The sequence below is a fragment of the Bombina bombina genome, chromosome 6 (genome assembly GCF_027579735.1).
Source record: "Bombina bombina isolate aBomBom1 chromosome 6, aBomBom1.pri, whole genome shotgun sequence".
Lineage (NCBI taxonomy): Eukaryota > Metazoa > Chordata > Amphibia > Anura > Bombinatoridae > Bombina > Bombina bombina.
In genome coordinates this window covers 334879273-334898585 of record NC_069504.1, presented here as the reverse complement: position 1 = coordinate 334898585, position 19313 = coordinate 334879273, and the positions used below count along the sequence as shown (strand labels likewise).

Here is a 19313-nt window from a genome sequence, read left to right as displayed (position 1 = left end):
ATTCACACTTTATTAATAACAATTTTGCTACACGCATACCCATCTAGTGTACCCACACTCACACACTCATACATTAACTTTTCATTTTTCCCAATTTTAAGGCCATTGTATAAATGTTGCTAATGGGGTTTTAGCATAGTATTTTGTTTTTCTATGTATAATATTAAGTGATTTTTTTTATGAATTGTATAAAGTTAGACTAGGAATTGACAATCCTAGGAAAGTACAGAAGAGCTCATATCACCGAGGGAATGGTGGGAGAATTTTCCCTGTAAGGTTTTCCCTCCCACTGTGTTCTTCTGTACTTGTCATACTCTGCAAGGGAGCAGGTTCAGGAGTAAGGAGCTGTTGTGCAGAGGTGTCAGGTTTTGGGTTTAATGTTGTGTTTTGTCTGCGCGAGTCTTTCCTTTTAGGCATAATTAAACAGGTACAACGTTTTAGGAAATAAAGGAGATGGCTTAATTTATAGGATAAAGCGATGTAGAGATATGCAATTAGATAAGACAAAGTCTATAGGTTGTAGTATTAGGCAGGAATACAGTTCTTTGTAATAACAGGCAGGAATGCAGTGCTTTGTAATAACAAACAGGATACTTGCATATGCTGTTGAAGTGGAAACGTAATAACAGGCAGGAATGCAGAGCTTTGTAATAACAAACAGTTATAACAAACTAACCTTAATATCCTATATAATAAATGGCCAAGAATGTTTGTCAGATGCAGTCATGAGCAGTAGAGACTGCACGTGACAAACATACCTGGCCGTTTGGATCCTGACACTCAGCACTCAGCACAGAGCAAGGCTGAAGCGGAGTGTCAGGGAGAGTGGCCGGCGGGTGCGTCGTGATAGGGACATGGCCGGGTGTCGCGAGGGGCGTGGTCGGGTGCGGCGAGGGGCGTGGCCAGGTGGGTGCTGCCGCGATGGGCCGTGGCCGGATGGGGTTCCGCGATGGGGGCGTGACCAGAGAGGCAAAGGCTTTCAATTAAGACAGAGCCAGAGAGGGAGCAAGAGGAGAAGGGCCAAAGAGGGGAGGAGAATGGCCAAAGGGGGGGAGAGAGAGAGCCAAAGAGGGGAGAGAGAGAGAGCCAAAGAGGGGGGAGAGAGAGAGCCAAAGAGAAAAGAGAGCCAAAGAGGAGAGAGAGCCAAAGAGGAAAGAGAGCCAAAGAGGAGAGAGAGCCAAAGAGGAGAGAGAGCCAAAGAGGGGAGAGAGCCAAAGAGGGGGGAGAGAGAGCCAAAGATGGGGGGGAGAGAGCCAAAGGGGGGGGAGAGAGCCAAAGAGGGGGGGGGGAGAGAGCCAAAGAGGGGGGGAGCCAAAGAGGGGGGAGAGAGCCAAAGAGGGGGGAGAGAGAGAGCCAAAGAGGAGAGAGAGCCAAAGAGGAGAGAGAGCCAAAGAGGGGAGAGAGCCAAAGAGGGGGAGAGAGAGCCAAAGGGGTGGGAGAGCCAAAGAGGGGGGGGAGCCAAAAAAGAGGGGGGAGAGAGAGCAAAATAAAGGAGGGAGAGAGCCAAAGAGGGGAGAGAGAGAGCCAAAGAGGGGGGGGGGGAGAGCCAAAGAGGGGGGGGGGAGAGCCAAAGAGGGGGGAAGAACAAAAGAGGGGGGAGAGAACAAAAGAGGGGGGAGAGAGAGCAAAATAAAGGAGGGAGAGAGAGCAAAATAAAGGAGGGAGAGAGCCAAAGAGGGGGGGGAGAGAGCCAAAGAGGGGGGGGCAAAGGGGGGGGGAGAGCCAAAGGGGGGGAGAGAGCCAAAGAGGAAAGAGAGCCAAAGAGAGGAGAGAGCCAAAGAGGAGAGAGAGCCAAAGAGGAGAGAGAGAGCAAAAGAGGGGAGAGAGCCAAAGAGGGGGAAGAGAGTGCCAAAGAGGGGAGAGAGAGCCAAAGAGGGGGGGGAGAGAGCCAAAGAGGGGGAGGGAGAGAGCCAAAGAGGGGGGGGGAGAGCCAAAGAGGGGGGGGGAGAACCAAAGGGGGGGAGAGCCAAAGGGGGGGAGAGCCAAAGGGGGGGGAGAGCCAAAGGGGGGGAGAGCCAAAGAGGGGGGAGAGCCAAAGAGGGGGGAGAGAGAGAGCCAAAGAGGAAAGAGAGCCAAAGAGGAGAGAGAGCCAAAGAGGGGGGGAGAGAGCCAAAGAGAAGGGGGGAGAGAGCCAAAGAGGGGGGAGAGAACAAAAGAGGGGGAGAGAGAGCAAAAGAAAGGAGTGAAAGAGCCAAAGAGGGGAGAGAGAGAGCAAAAGAGGGGAGAGAGAGAGCAAAGGAGAGGGGGGAGAGAAAGCAAAAGAGAAGGGGGAGAGAAAGCAAAAGAGAGGGGGGAAGAGAAAGCAAAAGAGAGGGGGGAGAGAAAGCAAAAGAGAGGGGGGAAGAGAGAGCAAAAGAGAGGGGGGAAGAGAGAGCAAAAGAGAGGGGGGAGAGAGCAAGGGGTGGGACCGCTGTACTGCAAAAAATGGCCCTTGTACACGGGCTTTAGTACTAGTAACTAATAGTTCACTCCCTCATATGCCAACCTTCTCATGGGTTGGTGGGAGCAGTCCCACATCTATGGAGATGGAAACTCATTCAAGTCAAATATTACCTTTTATAAAAGGTTCATTGATGATCTGATACTGATCTGGCAGGGAAGTAAAAACCTGAAGTTAGATTTTATGGAAGAACTAAATAACAATAAAACAGGCCTCTTTACACATGAACTTGACAGTTTTACACATGAACTTGACAGTTCCAGCATTAACTATCTAGATTTTACATTAACTGGAGTACTAGATGGTAAAAGAGGTTATATAGACACACAGGTCTATCGTAAACCGACAGCTAAGAATACCATTCATGCCAAAAGTAGTCATCCTAATAGGGTATTCAAAGCCATTGCAAAGGAACAATTTGTAAGGACATTAAGAAATTGCTCTGACAAAACTATGTTTAATAGACGAGCCTGTGAGTTAACGGAAAGACTGGTTTCAAGAGATTATCCCAGAAAAATGGTAACTGGTATCAGAAACAGTGTAGAAACAAGGAATAGAGATGAGCTACTATCTGGGAATAATAGTAGAATAACACAAATTATGGAACACAGAAAATGACTTTTCTGACCACCTACAGTGAGCAATATGGACAGACCTGTGAGATCATATCCAAACATCCTTTACTTACAGCAGATAATGATTTAGCTGAAACTGTCAGAAGAGGATGCAGGTTTGCCTTCAAAAGAGGTTTAACAATAGGTAATAGAGTGGCACCCACCACTCTAAAAAGTAAAAACAAAGGCATACAGAGTTCTTGGTTAACAACAAAAGGAGTTTATAAATGCCACAATACTAATTGTATAGCTTGTAATCATGTACAAATGGGTAATGGATTTCGGAAGTGAGGTCACCAAAGAAATTTTCCAACATAACAAATGCTACAATTGTAGAGCCACCTATGTAATGTATTTATTAACATATTCTTTGTGTAACCTACAATATGTGGGTATGACCTCACAAAAGGTCAGGCCTTGAATTTGTGAGCATATCTGTAACATCAAAGCTGGTGTACTGACAACTCCATTGATTATGCATTTCAATCATCACCATAATAAAAATCCAAATAGCCTGAAATGAACCATAGTTGAGCATGTCCTTTCCCCACAGCAAGGAGGAGATAGGGATCATCTGTTGGCTAGACAAGAAGTCTACTGGATTCTAAAACTTACAACTCGAAGACCAAGTGGATTAAATAGTGAATATGATCTGATTAATTTTTGGAACTGAACCATGTCAATAGGTTCAGTATCCAGGTATGCTCTCATATTTCGCTCCCGTAGTCAACACGTGAGAGATCATGTAGATAATTTGTCTGCAAATCCATAAATTAATAGAATTAGAAAATTAATAAAAAAAAAAAAATCTAATATGTTAAGTTGTCACTAACTAATAATGTCGTGAGCAATTAAGCTATTCCATTAACATGAATTGAAATATATAAAATACATTATGGGACATATTGGGTTATACTATCCCTTCCAGTTAGATTTAATATAGATTAGTAAAACTAGAAAAAGAAAACCCAAGGTCCGGTTTAGTAAATCCTGATTGAAAATGTAACATAAGAAATCAAGAAATTGTAGTAGCTTTAGTTATGCTGTAACACTATACATTTTTTCATAGACATGGTAAAGGATTAGGATTGGCTTATATGTAAATCAGGGTGGACCAGGATTGGTTTATTGTCAATAAGACTACACGTTTTTAAACATCAGGTTTGGCGGTCACAAATTAAGCTTTGACTACGGCTAGCAAAGCTGAAACACGCCAGCTCTAGTGACAACCAACCCTGTGATGATGCTACAATGTTGTGCTGTGTTGTACTGCTGGATGATTTAGTTTTTAACCTGATCTAACAAAGAAGAAATACTTTTTACTGAAGCAAGTTTCCGAGATTCTCTCTACCTATCTTTTGTTAATTTTATCTTTCTCTTCAGACTTATAAGAAAGAGCAACTTGGTTAGCCTGGACTGGATCAGAAACCTTGCTATCTGTTTTTTTTAATTTTCTTCTTGCGTCTCCCCTGAAGCATGGGAATGGCAGCCAACTCCTCAGATACCGCCAAGGATACCTGGGCAGCAATTTCTGCATGCAAATATACTCCTCCAGGAGATAGTGAGGAATCGCAGGGCACTGCATGTGTTAAGGCTTGGGACGTTTGAGGAGAAAGCTGCGGCATTGCCTGAGCCGCATCAACCTGAGAGAGTGGTGGCTCAGCAACAAAAAGTCTATTTTTGTACATTAATGTTCTCTCAATACAATCAGAACAAAAGGGCAAAGGAGGTTCAACTTGGTTATCTAGACAAAGCTTGCATTCAGCAGGAGGCACAGACTTTTGGTTAATCTTGCAATTACAATTGAAGCACCGGCGACAAGCAAAAAAAAATATTTATTTTTAACACTGTCCCTTTAAGAGCATTTGTTCCAAAAGTAAACACGGACTGTTAAACAGTGCTTAATATAACCTGCTTTTTAATTTACCTTATAAATTGTAAGCTAAATTAATGCCCAAACCTCTCTAAGATGTAATTGAGGCTTTATAAACTAAAACAGGAAACCTCTACACCTCAGCGATATTACTGAGGTGCCTACCTGCCCCCGCTGCACTCCGGAATTGTAAGCCATCTTGAAAACGGCAGAGGTTTGACGAGAAACATCCAATTCCGCTATAAGCTACGACACCAATAAGTAAAAGCGCGCGCTTAAGGGAAAACTACCTCAGAGAAGGATCCGCCTCCCTCTAGTATGACAGAGGCGGTCCTGGCGGCCATAACAAAATATTTATATCGGAACTCTGCTCCGTGACATGCCTTAGGTGTTAGTCTCCTAATCTGAGAGATGTACCGGACCCATCCGTTTTACCACCAGTGATAAACACACACATCTCTCTAAGCCCCAGTGCCTGCTCCCTGCCAAATGAGTCCTGTTAGACCATACAGGAATCTAATTCCAAATAAAGTGCAGCTATTCTGCTCAAGTGCCAGTGTTCTGTTTCTCTCACAAAAAACTAAATTGGCACTTACCTGCACCTCTGGCTATCTGGCAGAAGGACAGCTCACCAGGTATGAGAGGAAGCCACTCCTCATAGAGACCTGTGAAAACAAGAAAGGGCAGAGTAAACCTACTCTAGCTTTCTATGCAAGGGCAGCAACTTGGTATGAAAACACAGTGAGGCCCACTCCACAAGTTCCTAACTGCTTGAAAGCTACCACTGACCTACTGAAGAGACTAACGTGGAGTACAGCTAGACCCTGTCTTGACAGGAAAGATCAGAGCAAACCTACTCTTGCTTTCAAAATAATAAAATCTTGATTGAAGAAAAATCTTTTACAGACACCAAACTTCACCTCCTCCTTGCACTGAAGGCAAAGAGAATGACTGGGGATTGTGGGAGGAGGAGGTATACTTAACAGCTTTGCTGTGGTGCTCTTTGCCTCCTCCTTCTGGCCAGGAGTGATATTCCCAACAGTAATTGAGGAAGCCGTGGACTCACCATATCTTAGGAAAGAAATATGTCATTACCCATACTCCAAATACATCCCTCCAACAAAGACTGCACTCTGAGGAATAATGGGTCTCAGCTCAGTCTAAGAACCACTCTCACTGAAGAATAACATGCACATCTTCATTTTTCACCTTCCTCCAGCGGAGACAAAGACAAAAGTAGTTTCTACTAGTAAGGTGGGAGGGGTTTTATAGAGCTCTTAGGGTTTGGGAATCTTTGCATTCTCTTAGTGGCAGGGAAGAGTAATTCCCAGAAGTAATGTATTAAAAGACTCTCACCACCTGTATGAAAGAAATCTACACCTAGATTACAAGTTGTGCGTTCGTGTTTTAACGCTGAAAAAAATGGTAATTTCAGCATTAAAACAGCACCGCAGCCATTACAAGTCTTGTCGGCATAGCTATACCGCAAGCCTTTTAGCCTTTAACGCAACGTCAGTCCCGTCACACGTAAAAATTACGTTTTTTCATGGAACTTCCATAGCGCAGCCATTACGAGTTTTGGGGTGAGGCTAAAAAGCTTGCGTTCCAGCCTATACCAACAAGATCCGTTTCGCAATCTGAGAGCAATAGTTATGAGTTTTACGCTACAAAACTGTTACATAAAACTCATAACTAAAGTGTTACAAAGTACACTAAACACCCATAAACTACCTATTAACCCCTAAACCGCAAGCCCTCCACAAAAAAATATACTAAATTAAACTATTAACCCCTAAACCGAAAGCCCCTTACATCACAATAAAATAATTTAAACTAGTAACTCCTAAACCTAACGCCCCCCCTAACTTTATATTAAAATTACAATTTCCCTATCTTAAATTAAAATTTACGTGTCAAATTAAAAAAAATAAGTTTAAACTAACAATTAAACTAATATAACTATGAAACTAAAATTTACGTGTCAAATTAAAAAAAATAAGTTTAAACTAACAATTAAACTAATATAACTATGAAACTAAAATTAAAGGGACAGTCAAGTCCAAAAACAAACTTTCATGTTTCAAAAACGGCATGTAATTTTAAACAACTTCCCAATTTACTTGTATCACCAATTTTGCTTTGTTCTCTTGGTATTCTTAGTTTAAAGCTAAACCTAGGAGGTTCATATGCTAATTTCTTAGACCTTGAAGGTCGCCTTTAATCTAAATGCATTTTGATAGTTTTTCACCACTAGAGGTCATTAGGTCACGTGTTTTATATAGATAACATTGAGCTCATGCACATGAATTTACCATGGAGACAGCTCTGATTGGCTAAACTGCAAGTCTGTCAAAAGAACTGAAATAAGGGGCAGTCTGCTGAGGCTTAGATACAAGGTAATTACAGAGGTAAAAAGTGTATAATTATAACTGTGTTGGTTATGCAAAACTGTGGATTTGGTAATTAAGGGATTATCTATCTTTTAAAACAACAAAAATTATGGTGTTGACTGTCCCTTTAAACTAACTACCAATTAAATAAATTATATTACACATTAAAAAAAACCCTAACACTACTATAAAAATTACAATCTATCTAATTACAAAAAATAAAAAATACTAAATTACAAAAAATAACAATCACTAAATTACGAAAAATAACAAACGAAATTATCAAAAATAAAAAAGAATTACACCTAATCTGATAGCCTTATAAAAATAAAAAAGCCCACCCAAAATAAAACTACCAATAGCCCTTAAAAAGGCCTTTTGTAGGGCATTGCCCTAAGATAAAGGGACAGTCTAGTCAAAATTAAACTTTCATGATTCAGATACGGCATGTCATTTTAAACAACTTTCCAATTTACTTCAATTATCTAATTTGCTCAATTCTTTAGATATCCTTTGTTGAAGAAATAGCAATGCACATGTGTGAGCCAATCACACGAGGCCTCTATGTGCAGCAACCAATAAGCAGCTACTAAGCATATCTAGATATGCTTTTCAGCAAGTGATATCAAGAGAATGAAGCAAATTAGATAATATAAGTAAATTAGAAACTTGTTTAAAATGGCATGCTCTTTCTAAATCACAAAAGAAAAAAAACAGAATTTATGCTTACCTGATAAATTACTTTCTCCAACGGTGTGTCCGGTCCACGGTGTCATCCTTACTTGTGGGATATTCTCTTCCCCAACAGGAAATGGCAAAGAGCCCAGCAAAGCTGGTCACATGATCCCTCCTAGGCTCCGCCTACCCCAGTCATTCGACCGACGTACAGGAGGAAATATGCATAGGAGAAACCATATGATACCGTGGTGACTGTAGTTAGAGAAAATAATTCATCAGACCTGATTAAAAAAACCAGGGCGGGCCGTGGACCGGACACACCGTTGGAGAAAGTAATTTATCAGGTAAGCATAAATTCTGTTTTCTCCAACATAGGTGTGTCCGGTCCACGGCGTCATCCTTACTTGTGGGAACCAATACCAAAGCTTTAGGACACGGATGAAGGGAGGGAGCAAATCAGGTCACCTAAATGGAAGGCACCACGGCTTGCAAAACCTTTCTCCCAAAAATAGCCTCCGAAGAAGCAAAAGTATCAAATTTGTCAAATTTGGCAAAAGTGTGCAGTGAAGACCAAGTCGCTGCCTTACATATCTGGTCAACAGAAGCCTCGTTCTTGAAGGCCCATGTGGAAGCCACAGCCCTAGTGGAGTGAGCTGTGATTCTTTCAGGAGGCTGCCGTCCGGCAGTCTCATAAGCCAATCGGATAATGCTTTTAAGCCAAAAAGAAAGAGAGGTAGAAGTTGCTTTTTGACCTCTCCTTTTACCAGAATAAACAACAAACAAAGAAGATGTTTGTCTGAAATCTTTAGTAGCCTCTAAATAGAATTTTAGAGCACGGACTACGTCCAAATTGTGTAACAAACGTTCCTTCTTTGAAACTGGATTCGGACACAAAGAAGGTACAACTATCTCCTGGTTAATATTTTTGTTGGAAACAACTTTCGGAAGAAAACCAGGCTTAGTACGCAAAACCACCTTATCTGCATGGAACACCAGATAGGGCGGAGAACACTGCAGAGCAGATAACTCTGAAACTCTTCTAGCAGAAGAAATTGCAACCAAAAACAAAACTTTCCAAGATAATAACTTAATATCTACGGAATGTAAGGGTTCAAACGGAACCCCTTGAAGAACTGAAAGAACTAGATTTAGACTCCAGGGAGGAGTCAAAGGTCTGTAAACAGGCTTGATTCTAACCAGAGCCTGAACAAACGCTTGAACGTCTGGCACAGCTGCCAGCCTTTTGTGAAGTAAAACAGATAAAGCAGAGATCTGTCCCTTCAGAGAACTTGCAGATAATCCTTTCTCCAAACCTTCTTGTAGAAAGGATAGAATCTTAGGAATTTTTATCTTGTTCCATGGGAATCCTTTAGATTCACACCAACAGATATATTTTTTCCATATTTTATGGTAAATTTTTCTAGTTACAGGCTTTCTAGCCTGAATCAGAGTATCTATTACAGAATCTGAAAACCCACGCTTTGATAAAATCAAGCGTTCAATCTCCAAGCCGTCAGTTGGAGGGAAACCAGATTCGGATGTTCGAATGGACCTTGAACAAGAAGGTCCTGTCTCAAAGGTAGCTTCCATGGTGGAGCCGATGACATATTCACCAGGTCTGCATACCAAGTCCTGCGTGGCCACGCAGGAGCTATCAAGATCACCGAAGCCCTCTCCTGATTGATCCTGGCTACCAGCCTGGGAATGAGAGGAAACGGTGGGAATACATAAGCTAGGTTGAAGGTCCAAGGTGCTACTAGTGCATCTACTAGAGTCGCCTTGGGATCCCTGGATCTGGACCCGTAGCAAGGAACCTTGAAGTTCTGACGAGAGGCCATCAGATCCATGTCTGGAATGCCCCATAATTGAGTTATTTGGGCAAAGATTTCCGGATGGAGTTCCCACTCCCCCGGATGGAATGTCTGACGACTCAGAAAATCCGCTTCCCAATTTTCCACTCCTGGGATGTGGATTGCAGACAAGTGGCAGGAGTGATCCTCCGCCCATTGAATTATCTTGGTCACTTCCTCCATCGCCAGGGAACTCCTTGTTCCCCCCTGATGGTTGATATATGCAACAGTCGTCATGTTGTCTGATTGAAACGTTATGAATTTGGCCTTTGCTAGTTGAGGTCAAGCTTTGAGAGCATTGAATATCGCTCTCAGTTCCAGAATGTTTATCGGGAGAAGAGATTCTTCCCGAGACCATAGACCCTGAGCTTTCAGGGGTTCCCAGACCGCGCCCCAGCCCACCAGACTGGCGTCGGTCGTGACAATGACCCACTCTGGTCTGCGGAAGCTCATTCCCTGTGACAGGTTGTCCAGGATCGGCCACCAACGGAGTGAATCTCTGGTCTTTTGATCTACTTGAATCGTCGGAGACAAGTCTGTATAATCCCCATTCCACTGTCTGAGCATGCACAGTTGTAATGGTCTTAGATGAATTCGTGCAAAAGGAACTATGTCCATTGCTGCAACCATCAATCCTATTACTTCCATGCACTGCGCTATGGAAGGACGAAGAACAGAATGAAGTACTTGACAAGAGCTTAGAATTTTTGATTTTCTGACCTCTGTCAGAAAAATCCTCATTTCTAAGGAATCTATTATTGTTCCCAAGAAGGGAACTCTTGTTGACGGGGACAGAGAACTTTTTTCTTTGTTCACTTTCCATCCGTGAGATCTGAGAAAGGCTAGGACCATGTCCGTATGAGCCTTTGCTTTTGACAGAGACGACGCTTGAATCAGGATGTCGTCCAAGTAAGGTACTACTGCAATGCCCCTTGGTCTTAGAACCGCTAGAAGGGACCCTAGTACCTTTGTGAAAATTCTCGGAGCAGTGGCTAATCCGAATGGAAGTGCCACAAACTGGTAATGCTTGTCCAGAAAAGCGAACCTTAGGAACTGATGATGTTCCTTGTGGATAGGAATATGTAGGTACGCATCCTTTAAATCCACCGTGGTCATAAATTGACCTTCCTGGATGGTGGGAAGGATCGTTCGAATGGTTTCCATTTTGAACGATGGAACCCTGAGAAATTTGTTTAGGATCTTGAGATCTAAAATTGGTCTGAATGTTCCCTCTTTTTTGGGAACTATGAACAGGTTGGAGTAAAACCCCATCCCTTGTTCTCCTATTGGAACTGGATGAATTACTCCCATCTTTAACAGGTCTTCTACACAATGTAAGAATGCCTGTCTTTTTATTTGGTTTGTAGATAATTGAGACCTGTGGAACCTTCCCCTTGGGGGTAGTTCCTTGAATTCCAGGAGATAACCTTGAGAAACTATTTCTAGTGCCCAAGGATCCTGAACATCTCTTGCCCAAGCCTGAGCAAAGAGAGAAAGTCTGCCCCCCACCAGATCCGGTCCCGGATCGGGGGCCATCCCTTCATGCTGTTTTGGTAGCAGTGGCAGGCTTCTTGGCCTGCTTACCCTTGTTCCAGCCTTGCATCGGTCTCCAGGCTGGTTTGGGTTGTGAAGTATTACCCTCTTGCTTAGAGGATGTAGAATTAGAGGCTGGTCCGTTTCTGCGAAAGGGACGAAAATTAGGCTTATTTTTAGCCTTAAAAGACCTATCCTGAGGGAGGGCGTGGCCCTTTCCCCCGGTGATGTGTGAAATAATCTCTTTCAAATCAGGACCAAACAGTGTTTTACCCTTGAAAGGGATGTTAAGCAATTTTGTCTTGGAAGACACATCCGCTGACCAAGACTTTAGCCAAAGCGCTCTGCGCGCCACGATAGCAAACCCTGAATTTTTCGCCGCTAATCTAGCTAATTGCAAAGCGGCATCTAAAATAAAAGAGTTAGCCAATTTAAGTGCTTGAACTCTGTCCATAACCTCCTCATACGAAGATTCTTTATTGATCGACTTTTCTAGTTCTTCGAACCAGAAACACGCTGCCGTAGTGACAGGAACAATGCATGAAATTGGTTGTAGAAGGTAACCTTGCTGAACAAACATCTTTTTAAGCAAACCCTCTAATTTTTTATCCATAGGATCTTTGAAAGCACAACTATCTTCTATAGGAATAGTAGTGCGTTTGTTTAGAGTAGAAACCGCCCCCTCGACCTTGGGGACTGTCTGCCATAAGTCCTTTCTGGGGTCGACTATAGGAAATAATTTCTTAAATATAGGGGGAGGAACAAAAGGTATGCCGGGCCTTTCCCACTCCTTATTTACTATGTCCGCCACCTGCTTGGGTATAGGAAAAGCATCGGGGGGCACCGGAACCTCTAGGAACTTGTCCATCTTACATAATTTCTCTGGAATGACCAAATTGTCACAATCATCCAGAGTAGATAATACCTCCTTAAGCAGTGCGCGGAGATGTTCTAATTTAAATTTAAATGTTACAACATCAGGTTCAGCTTGTTGAGAAATTTTTCCTGAATCTGAAATTTCTCCCTCAGACAAAACCTCCCTCCTGGCCCCTTCAGATTGGTGTGAGGGTATGTCAGAACAGTTATCATCAGCGTCCTCTTGCTCTTCAGTGTTTAAAACAGAGCAATCGCGCTTTCTCTGATAAGTAGGCATTTTGGATAAAATGTTTGCAATAGAATTATCCATTACAGCCGTTAATTGTTGCATGGTAATAAGTATTGGCGCACTAGATGTACTAGGGGCCTCTTGTGTGGGCAAAACTGGTGTAGACACAGAAGGGGATGATGCAGTATCATGCTTACTCCCCTCATTTGAGGAATCATCTTGGGCAATATCATTATCTGTGGCATCATTGTCCCTACTTTGTTTGGACACTATGGCACAATTATCACATAAATTTAAATGGGGAGAAACCTTAGTTTTCATACATATAGAACATAGCTTATCTGATGGTACAGACATGTTAAACAGGCTTAAACTTGTCAACAAAGCACAAAAAACGTTTTAAAATAAAACCGTTACTGTCACTTTAAATTTTAAACTGAACACACTTTATTACTGAATATGTGAAAAAGTATGAAGGAATTGTTCAAAATTCACCAAAATTTCACCACAGTGTCTTAAAGCCTTGAAAGTATTGCACACCAAATTTGAAAGCTTTAACCCTTAAAATAACGGAACCGGAGCCGTTTTTACATTTAACCCCTATACAGTCCCAGCTATCTGCTTTGCTGAGACCCAACCAAGCCCAGAGGGGAATACGATACCAAATGACGCCTTCTATAAGCTTTTTCAGTGGTTTTTAGCTCCTCACACATGCATCTGCATGCCTTGCTCTCCAAAAACAACTGCGCATTAGTGGCGCGAAAATGAGGCTCTGCCTATGACTAGAAAAGGCCCCCATCTGAAAAAGGTGTCCAATACAGTGCCTGCCGTTTTTTAAAACAATCCCCAAGATTATAATAACTATTAAGAGTTATAATCTGCAAAATATGCTTAGCAAAGTAATCGTTTTAGCCCAGAAAAATGTCTACCAGTTTTTTAAGCCCTTATGAAGCCCTTTATTCTTTTACTTAATCTAAGAAAATGGCTTACCGGTCCCCATAGGGGAAATGACAGCCTTCCAGCATTACATAGTCTTGTTAGAAATGTGGCCAGTCATACCTCAAGCAGAAAAGTCTGCCAACTGTTTCCCCCAACTGAAGTTACTTCATCTCAACAGTCCTGTGTGGAAACAGCAATCGATTTTAGTAACGTTTGCTAAAATCATCTTCCTCTTACAAACAGAAATCTTCATCTCTTTTCTGTTTCAGAGTAAATAGTACATACCAGCACTATTTTAAAATAACAAACACTTGATTGAAGGATAAAAACTACATTTAAACACCAAAAAACTCTTAACCATCTCCGTGGAGATGTTGCCTGTGCAACGGCAAAGAGAATGACTGGGGTAGGCGGAGCCTAGGAGGGATCATGTGACCAGCTTTGCTGGGCTCTTTGCCATTTCCTGTTGGGGAAGAGAATATCCCACAAGTAAGGATGACGCCGTGGACCGGACACACCTATGTTGGAGAAATGTGGGTTTCATGTCCCTTTAAACAGCACTTTTACCTGTAAAAAAAAATACAAAGAACCCCCCAAAAGTAAAACCCACCACCCAACCAACCCCCTAAAATAAAAAAAACTAAATCTAGCAAAAACCTAAACTACCCATTGCCCTGAAAAGGGCATTTGTATGGGCATTAGCTCCTTTACGAAAAGCCCAAACCCTAAACTAAAAATAAAAACCACCCAAAAAACTTAAAAAATCCTAACACTAACCCCATGAGAGCTACTGAGATTCTATTGGCTGATTTGAATAGCCAATAGAATTTCAGTAGCTCTCATCCTATTAGCTGATTTGAATTTAAAAAATCAAATCAGCCAATAGGAATGCAAGGGACGCCATTTTGAATCACGTACCTTGCATTGAAGATTCATTATACGGCAGCGACCTTATGAAGAGGATGCTCCTCGCCGGATGTCTTCAGGATGGAGCCGCTCAGTGCCGCCGGGATGAAGATAGAAGATGCTGCCTGGATGAAGATGGAGCCGCCGGGATGAAGATCCTTCCAGCGGGACTTCAGCAACTGTAAGTGGATCTTCAGGGGTTAGTGTTAGGATTTTTGAAGGTTTTTTTGGGTTTGTTTTTTTTTTAGTTTAGGGTTTGGGCTTTTCGTAAATGAGCTAAATGCCCTTTTTAGGGCAGTGCAAAAGAGCTAAATGCCCTTTTAACGGCAATGCCCATACAAATGCCCTTTTCAGGGCAATGGGTAGCTTAGGTTTTTTTAGATAGTTTTTTTTTATTTTGTGGGTTTGGGGGGTGGGGGTTTGTAATGTTAGTGGGTCTTTGTATTTTTTTTTTCAGGTAAAAGCTGTTTAACTTAGGGCAATGCCCTACAAAAGGCCCTTTTAAGGGCTATTAGTGGGTATTTGTATTTTTTTTTAGGTAAAAGCTGTTTAACTAAATTGTTATTATTTTTGATAATTCCTTTTTTAATTTTGTGTAATGTTTTTATTTCGTTTTAGGGTGAGTTTTTATTTTTAGATTGGGGTTGGGCATTTTATAAAAGAGCTAAATGCCCTTTTAAGGGCAATGCCCATACAAATGCCCTTTTCAGGGCAATGTGTAGATTAGGTTTTACTTTATTTTTATTTTGTGGGATTGGGGGGTGGAGGTTTGTATACTGTTAGGGGGTGTTTGTTTTGTTTTGTAGCAAAAGAGCTGTTAACTTTACGGCAAAGCCCTACAAAAGGCACTTTTAAGGGCCCTTGGTAGTTTATTATAAATTAGGCTTTTTTATTTGGGGGGTGTTTTTTTTTTTTAAAACAGGGTATTAGAATAGGAATCATTTTTATTGTTTTGGATAATTTAGTTTCTTATTTTTTGTAATGGAAGGTTTTTTTTATTTTTTGTAATTTTAGTGTTTTTTATTTTTTGTAATTTTAGTGTTTTTTTTTATTTTTGTAATGTTAGGTTTTAGTGTAAGGCAGCTTAGGTTTTATTTCACAGGTAAGTTTGTATTTATTTTAACTAGGTAGTTAGTAAATAGTTAATAACTATTTACAAACAAGTCTACCTAGTTAAAATAAATACAAACTTACCTGTGAAATAAAAATAAAACCTAAGCTGGCTACAATATAACTATTAGTTATTTTGTAGCTAGCTTAGGTTTTATTTCACAGGTAAGTTTGTATTTAGTTTTAAATAGGTATTATTTAGTTAATAATTGTAACTTTAACATCATTAAAATATAGCTAAATTAAAGTTAGGGGGTGTTAGGGTTAGGGTTACATTAGGGTTAGGGTTAGGTTTAGGGGTTAATAGTTTAATTTAGGCTGTTGCGATGTGGAGGGCTGGCGGTTTAGGGGTTAATAGATTTATTTATTGGTAGTGATGTGGGAGGCCAGAGGTTTAGGGGTTTAAAGCTTTATTTAGTGGCGGTGATGTTGGGGAGCGGCAGAATAGGGGTTAATATATGTATTATAGTGTGGGTGATGTTGGGGTACAGGGGAATAGGGGTTAATAACTTTAGTATAGTGGCGGCGATATCAGGAGTGGCAGATTAGGGGTTAATAGATTTATTTAGGTGGCGGCGATATCGGGAGCGGCAGATTAGGGGTTAATAACATTATGTAGGTGGCGGCAATGTCGGGGGCTGCGCATAAGGGGTGTTTAGACTTAGGGTTTATGTTAGGGTGTTAGGTTTAAACTTAACTTTTTTTCCCCATAGGAATCAATGGGGCTGCGTTACAGAGCTTTTCATTCCGCGCTTCAGGTGTTAGGTTTTTTCTGACACCTTCTCCCCATTGATGTCTATGGGGAAAGCGTGCACGAGCCCGTCAAACAGCGTTTGAATTGTGTGCGGTATGGAGCTTAAAACCACCATATCGCACTCACAAGCCGGCTGTGCTAAAGAGGGTTAACTAACGCAACTTTTGTTGCGATCGTTAATTTCCCTATAGCGCACAAAACTCGTAATCTAGGTGATAGTCATTTGCATTTTAAAATAGAAAAAGATTGAGCTTACCGGTGGGGAAAAATGGTAATTTTATTAGTTTTATATTTAAAAACACAATAATAAAAAAGTCTGGACTTTGGAATAATTCTGAGTTTTGGAATTCTGGATGTTTGGATTTGTACCTGTAATGTTTTATATAATAACACTGACAATATACTATTGTATGGCAGCAACATGTTTCTAACAACTTCTATTTCACTTTGAATCAGGATAAATTGAATTAGTTTTTTTCTAGAATAAATAATGAATGCAAATTTGTAAACCTATACATTAATTTGCAACTGCTGCTTTATTTAAATGGTCAGATGACGTGTTTCTGTTTGTGTAAAAGACTTTCACAAAGTAAAATATAGAAGTATTATTTTAAATGAAGTTAATATTACATTATAAAAAATATAACATTTTGAAAAAGTGAGAAGGAATATCTTATTCATACATAGACTATGATTGTTTACTTACGTGTCCGCAAGAAAGCCATTATGCTTGGTTCAAGGAATTGATCTGATAAATGAGAAAAGTAAAATTAGAAAAAACATTTTTTTATGTCATTCTAAACTATGATTTAGTGGCTTTAACAATCATTGAACATAGAGCTTTGTAAATAAAAAGATTTACTAAACATACTTTAAGTGTAATTGTTCTTAAAAAAATTATGATAAAAAGGGCTTGCAAAAGCAATATTTGCGCTCCACTGAGTAATTCCAGCGTATTCAAATGTGCACTGGGCACTGGTATTACAAGTTAGCGGCAATGCGCACGAGAGCTTGCATTTGCGTTACTGGGAAGCATTGTGCTCACAAGAGTGCGCTTCAATAGGCTCCAATGGGAGCCTCGTTCTCATGCTGTGAGACACACAGTGAAGCGGGTAAGTCACGCAGCAAATGCAGCAAATTGTAAATATATATGTATATGAATATAAACATATATATGTATGTGTTAATATGTGTATATACATATATTAACATATAAATATATATGAATATAAGCATATACATTTATATTTACAGGGAACACACAGTTCCCATAGACTGCAATGTAAAGGCACTTTTCAGTGCAGTTTTTTTTCTAACACCCTACAGTCGCCAACTTTAGCCCCATAAAACTGCAAAGTGCTGCTAAGTGCAGTTACTCTATTCAAAAAGATGTTACTATCTTTCGGCCAGATTGCGAGTTTTGCATTATGAGCAGCTCGGTAATAACTTGCAAGTTATTTCCACCGCTCACCTTTAATAGCGCTGCTATTACAGGTTTTCCAAAAACCTGCGTTAGCGGGCAATATGGCAGCGTTGAGCTCCATACCGCACACAAATACCAGCGCTGCTTTGAGCTGGTTTTACATGCTCGTGCATGATTTCCCCATAGGCATCAATGGGGAGAGTCGGCTGAAAAAAAGCTTAACACCTGCAATAAAGGAGCGTAAAGCTCCGTAACACAGCCCCATTGATTCCTATGGGGAAAGAAAATGTATATTTAAACCTAACACCCTAACATAAACCCCGTGTCTAAACACCCCTAATCTGCTGCCCCTGACATCGCCGACACCTACATTACACTTATTAACCCCTAATCTGCCGCCCCCAACACCGCCGCTACCTACATTACACTTATTGACCCCTAATCTGCTGCCCCCAATGTCATCGCCACCTACATAAATTTATTAACCCCTAATCTGCCGCCACCACCACTATACTAAAGTTATTAACCCCTAAACCTCTGGCCTCCCACATCACTAACACTAAATAAATATATTAACCCCTAAACATAACCATAAGTCTAACCCTAACTTTAATATAATTAAAATAAATTGAAATAAAACTTACTATTATTACCTAAATAATTCCTATTTAAAATTAAATACTTACCTATAAAATAAACCCTAAGATAGCTACAATATAACTAATAGTTACATTGTAGCTATCTTAGGTTTTATTTTTATTTCACAGCTAAGTTTGTATTTATTTTAACTAGGTAGACTAGTTAGTAAATAGTTATTAACTATTTACTAACTATCTAGTTAAAATAAATACAAATTTACCTGTAAAATAAAACCTAACCTAAGTTACACTAACACCTAACATTACAGTAAAATTAAATAAATTACATTAATTAAATACAAACATTAAATTACACAAAATAAAAATAAATGATCAAATATTTAAACTAATTACACCTAATCGAATAGCCCTATAAAAATAAAAAAGCCCCCCCCCCAAATAAAAAAACCCTAGCCCACACTAAACTGCCAATGGCCCTTAAAAGGACCTTTTGCGGGGCATTGCCCCAAAGAAATCAGCTCTTTTACCTGTAAAAAAAAAATACAAACAACCCCCAACAGTAAAACCCACCACCCCACACAACCAACCACCCCCCCAAAAAAAACTACCTAAAAAACCTAAAGCTCCCCATTGCCCTGAAAAGGGCATTTGGATGGGCATTTAGCTCTTTTTCTGTGCCCAAAAGCCTAATCTAAAAATAAAACCCACCCAATAAACCCTTAATAAAACTTAACAGTAACCACCGAAGATCCACTTACAGTTTTTGAAGAATGGACATCCATCCTCATCCAGCCGGGAGAAGTCTTCATCCAAGCGGGCAGAAGTCCTCAACTAAGCCGGGAGAAGTCTTCATCCAATCGGCAAGAAGTGGTCCTCAAGGCGAGCGGAAGTCTTCAGCATCTTCTATTTTCATGCTTCTGACGAGGAGCGGCTACATCTTCAAGACATCCGGCACGGAGCATCCTCTTCTTTCACTGACTATTCAAGAATGAAGTTTCCTTTAAATGACGTCATCCAAGATGGCGTCCCTTGAATTCCGATTGTCTGATAGAAAATCAGCCAATCGGAATTAAAGGGTAAAAAATAATATTGGCTGATC

General features: G+C 40.7%; 1 protein-coding gene across 1 annotated transcript in view; it reads right to left on the bottom strand.

Annotated features, from left to right (window-relative positions):
* The window catches only part of GLT8D2 (glycosyltransferase 8 domain containing 2), a 369196-nt gene that overhangs the window by 309936 nt on the left and 39947 nt on the right, over positions 1–19313 (bottom strand). The window contains exon 2 of the mRNA XM_053716966.1: positions 16899–16940. Within this exon, the coding sequence (XP_053572941.1) occupies positions 16899–16917 (19 nt within the window). The 5' untranslated portion in view covers positions 16918–16940. The remainder of the gene's footprint in view (positions 1–16898; positions 16941–19313) is intronic.